Here is an 11,954-nt window from a genome sequence, read left to right on the forward strand (position 1 = left end):
AATCTCGAGCCCAGATCTTCCACAGCTTAAATTTTTTGAGAAGCTTAATAAAAGCGTGCACTCTGTTGGTCAGTGTTGCGTACGCTCTGGATACCAAATTTAGGCTGTTACTCAGATCTTATCCGTTGGACAAGAACGTACGGTTCACAAATTTACGCCCTGCTGCAACAGAGAGGACGCTTCAAAACATTTAGCAGAACAAACATTTTAGTTGATTGGTCAGGACGAAATGAAAATCTCATAGTGATTGAGGCTGAATACAATAGTGAAAAATGAAAAGAAGATATTTTGTCGGAGTATGGGAAAAGAGGGTTAACTTGGAAACATTTCACCAGAGTCCTAAAATCACACAAGCAGTGAACGCTGGAAAGTCCGAAAATCTATGGACTATTTTGCCTCGGTAGCCTAATGGTTTGGATTCAGATGCTGAATGTGAAACAAACTTTAATGCAATTACAGACATTGTAGATCAGCTGCTAATGATGAAATATAGTTAAAATCAGAATAATCAAGAAACCTAGATGGCGTTCTGAGGATTAAGCATCAACAAATTAAAAATTTCTAAATGATATTTTCGCTCATTGATTATAATTTTGATTATGATGTCCACTATATCAGTTTTGGCTTAGGGATCATTTTCGTGTGCAAAGCCTCCAAAGTCGACATCGTAATTGCGGACACAGTGAACATCATTAAAATCAAATGGGGAAAATTTTATGATTTAGAAACATCAAATTAAAAATTATTTACCTGCATTCGTTATTATAAGAGGCAGTGAGCGACCGGTCGGTTAAGCAAGGCTGATTGTGATACGCGACTGGAGGAAAAATTGAAGTCAATTAAAAAAATTAAGGCCAAAGAAACGACTTAGATAGTGTATCAGAGGAAGTTCGCTGTCGGAAAATATAGCAACGCCAAAAAATTATTAATGTAAAGCAGTAAAATTTCAAGAATACATTGGTTTTAAGTGATTAACGTTGCAAAATCACGCATTAATGCAAGCGTTAGATAAGCCACTACAAGTGTGGCATGCTGGTGCGTTAATAACCGGTGAAATCGACAGAATGTTCAGTGCAAGCAGGCAGACGTTAATGTATTGTGTTGTACAGATGCCGGGTGTTGCATTGTGGGATGGAGCTCCATGGCTGTTACACTTGGTCGGTGATTACAGGGACTGTTAACACTATTTGTGAATGCCGCTGGAGCTATCGTCTGATGATGTCCAATATGTGATCGACTGGTGACAGATCTGGTGATCGAGGAGGCCAAGGCAACATGTCGACACTCTGTGGAGCATGTTGGGTTACAACAGCCGTATGTGGGGGAGCGTTAACCTGTTGGAAAACCACCTTGGAATGCTGTTCTTGAGCGGCAGCACTATTTGTCGAATCACCAGGCTGACGTACACATTTGCAGTCAGCGTACGTGGGATAACCACAATAGTGCTCTTGCTGTCATACGAGAAATGGTTCAAATGGCTCTTAGCACTATCGGACTTTACTTCTGTGGTCGTCAGTCCCCTAGAACTTACAACTACTTAAACCTAACTAACCTAAGGACATCACACACATCCATGCCCGAGGCAGGATGCGAACCTGCGACCGTAGCTGTAGCACGGTTCCAGATTGTAGCGCCTACAACCGCTCGGCCACCCCGACCGGCGCTGTTATACGAAATCGCATCCTAGGCCACATCTTCTGGTGCAGGTCCGGTGTGTCTAGCACGTAGACAGGTCTTTTACAGGCCCTCATCTGTCCTCCTAACCAACGCACGGCTATTGGGGGCCACCGAGGTAGAACTAGCTTCGCCAGGAAACAAATCGGACCTCCACCTTGTCCTCCAATGAGCTCTCGCTTGACACGACTGAGGTTGCAAATGATTGTGATTTTGGAGCAGTTGAATGTGCGCTACAGGGCGTCTGGCTTGGAGGTGTTCTTGAAGTAATCGATTTGTAACAGTTCCTTGTATCATCGAGGTGCCAAATGCTGCTCAGACGCAGTACAATGCACCAGATTCATACGCCGAAGATTATCGTCTTTCCTCTCGGTAGTGCCACGTGGCCGTCGGGATCCCGGTCTTCTTGCGACAGCGCATTCCCGTGACCACGGCCGCCAGCAATCATGTACAGTGGCAACATTCATGCCAAGTCTTTCTGTAACGTCGTAGAAGGAACATCCACCTTCTAGTAGCCATATTACACAACTTCTATAAAACTCATTGAGGTGTTGATAATGGCGTCTTTGTCATCAAAATGGTTCAAATGGCTCGGAGCACTATGGGACTTAACTTCTGAGGTCATCAGTCCCCTAGAACTTAGAACTACTTAAACCTAACTAACCTAAGGACATCACACACATCCATGCCCGAAGCAGGATTAGAACCTGCGACCGTAGCGGTTGCGCGGTTCCAGACTGTAGCGCCTAGAACCTCTCGGTCACCCCGGCCGGCTCTTTGTCATCTTAAAGGCATTCTTGGCGAACATAACTTCACCATGTCCAGTGTCAAAGGTAACCAAGGCTCACGACCGTTATAGTGTGTATTTAAAGCAAACATGATTTTCATTCTCACAGCGGTGCTATTATCGCCACTATTAGGCGACTGGCGGGAAATTTGAGTAGATACTATATTTCAGTTAAAGAAACACGCCTACCGACGTTTGTTTATGTCGTAAAACTCCTTCTTGGTATTGCGACATTTTTCAATCAGTGTATTTCAGTATACGGATGAGATAAAGGACTGTAAAAAATTCAAGACTCTACAGGAAGTTCTATGGCTGAAAGCGAAAAACAGTGGAATAATCTTCTCGAAGGGAGACGTGGTAGCCCTGTATTGTATTTTGATTTCGCGAGAATAATGGCAGACATTGGAACTAAGCAATTTAAGCTTTAATGTTCCTCCGCCAATAAAGTTATGCGATCCAAAATGGATCTTTCAGTATCCACTTAAGTGTGAGCTGTTCTGAAACTTCTAGTCAAGTTACAGCTGTGCGCTGGACAGTGACTGGAACGCGAATGAGATATCAAGGCAGAGCTCACAACCCGCTCTCACACCTTTACGTCTTCCAGTATCCCTCTCCTGCTTTCCAAACGTCACAGCTCACACGCATGCCTAGGGGGACTAGCACTCCTGGTTGATAGGATAGGTTCTGGGTTCGAATGGTGGTCCGAACTATAGATTTGACCTGCCATAAGGTTTCAGATCCTTAGATACTGAGCATTGGCTTACCTTAGGAAAGGATGGGGAGGGAAAATTGTCATGGCCATTTTAAGGGACCGATCCAGCTATTTTTCTTAAGCGATTTAGGTAAACCACGAAAAAGCTAAATGGCTGGAGGAAGATTTGAGCTGTGCGAATCCGGAGTATCACTGCGATAGCTTCCTTAGTGATAGGTTTAGATTAAACAAGGTGACAACTCTTAGTGACATAGCTCTACATATACCAAATAAGAAATGAATTATTTACAATATTATTCAAGTTGTGTTGAAATAAACGAAAAAGAATTTGCGCAATAAAATTTAAGGAAAATGGCTACCCTCACAGTGTCTACTAAGAGAGTGTGACAAATAGAGCCCTTTTTAGTTACTTAGCTAATTAGTTTGGTCCCCCACATATCATTTACACAATGATAATGGCGTATTAACATGTGCTAGACAAAGAAGGAAAATAAATATATGAAGTCGCTCCACTTACTTTATGCTTATCACATATATCTGTAGTAAAGTGTGGCACGAAATAAAATTGTACCTGACTCCCTACCACAGGCTCAGAGATCATTTCTGAAATAAGGATCGTTCCTTTGGCTGTCCACAGTCCAAGGTTTTTCAGGAATTTGGTGCTTCGCACAGTTATGCTTAGAGCTTCTTGAATAGAAATCATTAGTGCTACTCATTGCCAAAGCTCCCTGACTAATTTTGAAATCGTATTACATGCAAATTTAAGTCAGAAATAGGCTGCGAATTTATGTAATAACGTGACCTGACTGCAATATTAAGAAAGCATGACCTAGAACAGAGAATTACTTCACGCAACGTACTTAAGGGTGACAATTATTGAACTGTATGAAATAAAATTGTCATAAATTCTGAATGGTTCACGTTAGGACGTTCAAATTTCACGGTTGAACGTGGGGCACGATGGTAATTAGTATGCGCATGCATGGTTTGACTTCGCAACGAAGTCCACTTTCATTTGGATGGGATCGTCAATCAGCAAAATTGGCGCATTTGGGGGACTGAGAATCCACCTTTTTCAATAGAAAAGTCTCTTCACCCTCAAAGGGTATGTGTTGTGCAATGTCCAGTCACGGAATAGTCGGTGTGATATTCTTTGATGGCACGGTGACTACCGAACGGTACAAGAAGGTTTTGGAAGATGAGTTCATTCCCATTATTCATCGTAACCCTGATTTGGACAAGATACGTTTCATGCAAGCTGGAGCTCGACCCCACCGAAGCAGGTGAGCGTTTCATGTCCTGGAGGAGCACTTTGGGGATCGCATTATTGTTCTGTGGTACTCAGAGGCCACTGTCATGGGCCCCGATTGGCCGACATATTCTCCTGATCTGAACACATGCGATCCCTTTTTGTGTGAGTATATTACAGACATTGTGTAAAGCAACAACCCCAAAACAATTGCTGAACTGTACAGAGCCGTTCAGGAAGTAATCGATAGCACCGTTGTTCCGACACTTCAGAGCGTCATGCAGACTTTCTCTATTCGTCTGTGTCACATCATCTCCAATGATGGCAGGCACATCGAACAGGTTATAACCCAAATCCTAATATCTTTAGTGACGTTTACATGATCAATAAAGTGTGTGCACGCCATAGTTTATAAATAATTTACGTTTCTTTCATATAATTCAGTAATTGTAGCCCAGTATAATGAGTATAGCAAGCAGTTAATTGATTTGCAAGAATCTGCCTAGCCGTAACGAGCATCTGAATTTATATGAGAAACATGTAAGCAACGATGCGTATAGTTTCTCTGTATACAATGGTCGTGTTTTGCCTAGTGTGTTAACATACCTCAAACATATAGACGTTGATGTTGTTGTTCTTGCTGCTGCTGTGGTCCTCAGTCCGAAAAATGGTTTGATGCAGCTCTCCATGCTACTGTCCCCTAGAAGCCTCTTCATCTCCAAATAATTACTGCAACTTATATCCTTCTGAATCTGTTTTCTGTATTCATCGCTTCTCCCTCTACGATTTTTACCCCCCACACTTCCCTCCGATACTAAACTGGTGACTCTTACTGTCTCAGAATGTGTCCCACCAACCGATCCCTTCTTCTGGTCAGGCCATAAATTTCTTTTCTCCCCATTCTTATTCAGTACCCCCTCATTAGTTACGTGATCTACCCATCTAACCTTCAACATTCTCCTGTAGCGCCACATTTCGAAAGCTTGTATACCCGTCTTGTCTAAACTGTTTATCGCCCATGTTTGACTTCCATACATGGCTGCAATCCAGACAAATATCTTCAGAAAAGACTTCCTAATACTTAAAACTATATCGATGGTAACAAATGTCCCTTCTTCAGAAACGCTTTCCTTGCCATTGCTAGTCTCTACTTCATCCATCATCAGTTATTTTGCCGCCCAGATAACAAAACTCATCTACCACTCGCAGAGTCTCCGTTTCTTAACCTACTTTTCTCAGTATCATTTGATTCAAATCGACTTAATTCCGTTATCCTTGTTTTGCTTTTGTTCATGTTCATCTTACATCCTCCTTTGAAGACACTGTCCATTCCGTTCAACTGTTCCTCTAAGTACTTTGAGTCTCCGACAGAATTACAATGTCGTCGAAAAACCTCAAAGTTTTTACTTTTTCTCCCTAAACTTTAATTCCTAGCCCAAATCTTTCTTTAATTCGCTGTACTGCTTGCTGCATGTACATATTGAATAACATCGAACATATGCTATAACCCTGTCACACTCCCTTCTCAACCACAGCTTCCGTTTTGTGCCCCTCTACTTTTATAACTGCTTTCTGGTTTCTGTACAAGTCGTAAATAGTCTTTCGCTCCCTGTATGTTACCTCCGCTACCTTCATAATTTGAAAGAGAGTATTCCAGCCAGCAATGTCAAAAGCTTTCTCTACGTCTACAAATGCTGCAAACGTAAGTTTGCCTTTCCTTTACCTATCTTTTAAAATAAGTCGTGGAGTCAGCATACTCACGTGTTCCTATATTTCCCCGGAATCAAACTGGTTTTCATCAAGGTCGGCTTCTACCAGTTTTTCCTTTCTTCTGTAAGGAATTCGTGTTAGTAGTTTGCAACCACGACTTATTAAACTTATGGTTCGATAATACTCACACCTGTCAGCACCTGTGTTTTTTGGAATTGAAATTATTACATACTTCTTGAAGTCTGAGGGTATATCGCATGTGTCATTCATCTTGCTAACCAGATGGAAGAGTTTCGTGTGGCTGGCTCCCCCAAAGCCACGTAGACACAGTTTCATAGCATGATGAACTGCAACTACGTCAATTCCTAACTTACGTTCTGTTCGGAAAAGCATGCAAAGGAATACGGTGAATACTGTTCTCCATAGTAGCTTAATAATGTGATGTCGTTCGCCGAAACAATTTAAAAAGAGTAGCTCTCTCTTGTGTCTTTGTGAAAAGGGTGGTCTTTGATCTACAGTGCAGAATCAGTTTTCTATGAATCCATGCGAATAGTAGGGCATTTAAACTCACCACATCCCTTCCCTATGATCTTCGCTCAATCCTTTTCGCCGGTCGGTGTGACAGGTTAGTTAGGTTTAAGTATTCTAAGTCTATGGGACTGATGACCTCAGATGTTAAGTCCCATAGTGCTCAGAGCCATTTCAACCATTTATCAATCTATTTCGGTGTATATACAGGGCGTTTCAAAGTCTTTGACTCGAACGTCTTGGCGTGAAAATCTGCACTTCAAACCTAGCAATACGAACTAGGAAAATAGGCACGTATCTGAACCTGATTTGAGAGTGAATAACAGACTCTGCGAATGTGCTCAAATTCTTCACAACCATACCGCATCTTACCATACGCTATAGCCAAATGCCACCACACCTGACTAGACCCCCAACTCACTTTTTACCTTTCAAACACATTTACCTGCGCTCGCAACGAGACGCGCTCATTTCTGATTGGTTTGTGGAACCGAAAAATGAGACAGTGCTTTCCGACAAACTTACTGAACATGTCAAAGAAAGTTATGCTTGCGGAAATTGATAGCTCAGTACAGAAAGTATATTCGCAGTATAATGGGAGTTAACAACAAGCGAAATAATTTAGTAGTGAAAGTAATAAACCTGACTGGCAAGTTTCAGCTAGAGTGAGCAATCTACTTTAATTAGCCTTCCATTAAAAATTTTGTAAAAGTGAACAATAACAACCTTGTAAAGTGCATGAAATCAACATAAATGCACGTCAGAATATCAATTATGTTATTTAATTTTTGTATGTATTTTTTGTAATAGACGATGATGAAGTATCAGAAGTCAAACGGCACTGAGTTATTTTTCTAGGCTGTTTTTACTACATAGCGTCTGTCTTCACAAATCTCCTTTGTAGATTCTCTTTGCACTGGTACGGTGACTGAGTAACTTCTCAGTCTTGTCTTTGGCTTTGTTTTGCCGCGCGTGGAAATCTAATTTACTATCTGACAGATGTACTACATATGCAGTTGTGATTAACTGCAGTTTACGTAACACAATGAATCAGACAGATATCTTAATTGACTTTTTTTTTGGTTGGCTTTTGTAGATCTTTGTCCACGCCAATCTGGAGTCTCTTCACAAACATGTGCCGAAGGAAATACTGCCGGAGGAATATGGAGGAGACGCCGGACCGATCGACAAGATACAAAGTAAGTAGGTGGCTTTCCATATGATAAACATTTCCTCTGCTGCAGTCATTTGAAGAAGACTCTGCTTTATTTTTATTACCCAAACAAACTTACGTGCAACACTCCCTGCATACCAACTCTGACATTTTATTTATTGTTCTTTTCTTTGACACTCCGAAATCATGATAGGAAGACGGGAAGAGTGTAATTTACTTAAGATTATTCATATCATTCTGGAACCAGTTAATGGCTGCGACTCTGTTGGAAAGTCTACAGGACTACATATCTTTCAAACTTCACTCACTTACAGAACGAAACGATAGTTTCATTCGAGGCAGTACACATACACACACAAATTGTGCCCACTGGAAAGGTGTTCAGTAGCATGAAAGTTAACGTCGAGACATCCACTGTTGTCACTTGGTTTTCAAATGTACCTTTACAAAGGAAAATCCATATTCAGATATTAGTGTCAGTGGCATTGAGAAACATCTGAAATCGTTAAAACTGAGCAATGCTTCAGGTACCGATGGAATCCCTATCAGATTCTATGCAGAATACGCTTCTGAATTAGCCTCACTTTTAACTATAGTCTACCGTAGATCCCTCGATCGAAAACGGTTGCCCAGTAGTTGGAAGGGGGGACGTTTCTACAAGAAACGTAGTAGAAATAACTGTCATAATTCTAAAATTATTTTCCAATATATTTTACATCAATCTGTTGTAGAGTCTTAGACGTATTATGAGCTCAAACATAATGTTTTTTTTATCGGAAGGACCTCCCCCGTGTTAACCAGTATGGATTACGGTAACACAAGTCACTTGAAATTCAACTTACGCTTTTCCCGGATGACATGTCTAACATTATTGATCAAGGCAGTCAGGAACATGCAGTATTTCTTGACTTCCGAAAAATGTTTGACTCACAAATAGATAATATTAACTAAAGTTCGGTCATACTGGGAATCAGACAATATTTGTTACTTAATTGAGCACATTTTCGTAAGGAGGGCGCAAAATGTTATCCTGGGTAGACAGTCATAAAGCAGACGTAATTTCAGGCGTGCTCCAGAAAAGTATGTTGAGAAACTTGTTGTTCATGTTGTACATTAATGAACTTGCAGACATAATATTAATAGCGATAGCAAACTTTGCAAATGATGCAATTATCTTCAATGAATTACTGCCAGGAGAAGCCTTCACAAATATTCGGACAGTTCTCGATGATGTTTCAAAGCGATACAGAGAGCAGCAACTTACTTGAAACATTCAGAAATGTAATATTTTACACCTATAAAAATGGAAGTTACAGTATCCTAAGATTTCAGTATCAACTACTCACTATTGGTACAACTCATTGACACCAGTACTTGGGAGAAAAAATTCGTAGAGATATTAAATGAAACTGTGAAGTAGGTAAAGCAGGTGGAGTCTACAAAAGAGATTGCTTACTAAACAATCCTGAGACCCATTCTTGAATATTGCTCAAGTGTGTGTGACCAGCATCCAATACTGAACCGACAGAAAGATGGTCAACGCGAATATTCACACGTTTTATCAGGTTTGATTACATTCGGTCACAGCTGTGCAAAGCGACTGTATTAATTTTAAGGAGTAAATGGTGCAGCAATCAGTCGCAAATAATGTTTATTGCATATCCAAATTACGGTCTCTGTGTGGCCATGTTCACTGTTTGTTGGAGTATTTATGTCAGAGGTTGGGTGAGTTTAGACTCTCAACCTTTAGATTAATTTTTTATCGAAGAAATTCGCCAAACAGTCGTACAAATTGAGAGGTTACTTTATTTTATTTTCGGTACCAGTTTCGGCAGTTCACTAAGCCATCTTCAGTCCCTATATGCAACTCTCAAAAAAATAATTGATTTTGACGTACTGGAAGCATATTTTCCTGGATGTCGTGAATTCTCAGGTGCTTCCGTCGGAGGCTTGATTGCATATGGGGCCTGAAGATAGCATAATGAATTGCTGAAACTGGTAGCGAAAATAAAATAACTTCTCAATCAGCGCGGCTGTTTGTCGAATTTCTTTGTCAAATATTGGACCAGCCGCTCTACCACGTCCACAGTGGAATAACAGAGACATTTGACATGAATAGTCCAGTTGGGGCTATGTGCTATATGCAGTTATGTTGTTTTAATGTTTTGACTTACATTTCTACACTGAAGATGACCAAACAGTGGCCGAAATATGGATATGTAATAAACATTATTTGCGGCTGATTGCTGCACTGTTTCTTATTTAGTTCGCACGTTTGTTTGACCCATATGAAAGAGTTACTAAGTTGAAAAATCTGAACTGGCCGGCGCTTCAAGATGTCAACTATGCCGTAAAACGCTACTTACGAAATATGTAGAAACAATATAAATTAAGGAATCTATTGAGCCTTATATAACGACCACGTAGTGACTGTGAAAAGAAACTTAGCCTAATTACAAAGGCATCCTAGCAATCGCTTTCACCTATTTGTAGGTGGAGAATGCAAATAATATACCGGGTGATCATAAAGTTGGTATAGATTTGAAAAAATAAACCATGAAATAATGTAGATAGAGAGGTAAAAATTGACACACATGCTTTGAATGACATGGGGTTTTATTAGAACCAAAAACAAAAAAAGTATTGCTAGACGCTTGAAAGATCTCTTAGTGATGATCGTGTGTTCAGCTGCCACTTTCGTCATGCTTGGCCTCCGAGGTCCCAAGACCTCAGTCCGTGCGATTATTGGCTTTGGGGTTACCTGAAGTCGCAAGTGTATCGTGATCGATCGATATCTCTAGGGATGCTGAAAGACAACATCGACGCCAATGCCTCACCATAACTCCGAACATGCTTTACAGTTCTGTTCACAACATTATTCCTCGGCTACAGCTATTGTTGAGGAATGATGGTGGACATATTGAGCATTTCTTGTAAAGAACATCATCTTTGCTTTGTCTTACTTTGTTATGCTAATTATTGCTATTCTGATCAGATGAAGCGCCATCTGTCGGACATTTTTTGAACTTTTTTTTTTTGTTCTAATAAAACCCCATGTCTTTCCAAGCATGTGTGTCAATTTGTACCTCTCTATCTACATTATTCCGTGATTTATTCAGTTTTCAAATTTGTACTGGCTTTTTGATCACCCGGTATAAATAAAAGAACTTAAAAATTTTGTAAGCTAACATTAATTCCTCGTCCTAAATGAACGCAATGATGCCAAAAGCTGCTCCTCTTTGCAGGTGAGTGGAGAAGCCGCATCGAGAGAAACGCTGCCTTCTTCAAGGAGGACGACAAGTACGGAGTTGACGAGTCGAAGCGGCCCGGAAAGCCCAAGACGCAGACCGACCTGTTCGGTGTCGAGGGATCCTTCCGGCAGCTCGCCGTAGACTGACGGAACAAGATGGGCGCTTCCTGTGTCAATGTCCAACCGTTTACGCTCTGCTATTGCATAAGGAACAGCATGTGGTATATTTGCGGGTTCCTGCCAATGTATGTCTAACGAAACAGTAACATAAATCCTCTTGAAAATATAAGCTTTCCTAAACTCATTGCTATTCTCGTTCCTTTACCTATTGTGCGTTATCATATAGGTGTGTTTTCGTATGTTCATTAGGGAATCGCTTGTATTTGGTAGTGCCCTATTGACTAAGCATCTGTGCAGTATGAACCGAAAATCCCCGACAAAATAAGGGACCAACGGTTTCCTGTGCATCGTAATAACTGTGATTTATTAGGTTTGTTACACCAGTCACTTTTGTTTCGTGAAAATACCTTCACAAAAGTTCATTCGAAATGTTATAACATGTGATCACCAAACTGTACAATAGCAAAACGTAGAGTGATGCGCAAATCTACAGATTCAAGACTACTGCGATGTGTTTGACGGCGCCGGACTTCTGGTTCACTCTGTATACGCGGGGTGTTTCTTCTTCCTTTCCCTGTATACTACTCTATTCTCCCATCGGTGAGTTGAGAAGCCGCATCCTGAGGAACGCAGACTTTCTCAACCTCGTACACCATCCCTCCCCCCCCCCCCCCCCCCCCAACCAATCTGCTGATATATTTTGTCCCCTTCCTTTTAGTTTGCGTTTTAAACTGGCATGTAAACCTGAAT

General features: G+C 40.9%; 1 protein-coding gene across 1 annotated transcript in view; it reads left to right on the plus strand.

The window, feature by feature from the left end:
- Window positions 1-11,231, plus strand: part of LOC126419549 (alpha-tocopherol transfer protein-like) — a 35,987-nt gene extending 24,756 nt beyond the window's left edge. Inside the window, exons 5-6 of the mRNA XM_050086739.1 lie at window positions 7,757-7,859; window positions 11,080-11,231. Coding sequence (XP_049942696.1) covers window positions 7,757-7,859; window positions 11,080-11,231 — 255 coding nt within the window. The remainder of the gene's footprint in view (window positions 1-7,756; window positions 7,860-11,079) is intronic.
- Window positions 11,232-11,954: the final 723 nt, after the last annotated feature.

This window comes from Schistocerca serialis, chromosome 9 (genome assembly GCF_023864345.2).
Source record: "Schistocerca serialis cubense isolate TAMUIC-IGC-003099 chromosome 9, iqSchSeri2.2, whole genome shotgun sequence".
Lineage (NCBI taxonomy): Eukaryota > Metazoa > Arthropoda > Insecta > Orthoptera > Acrididae > Schistocerca > Schistocerca serialis.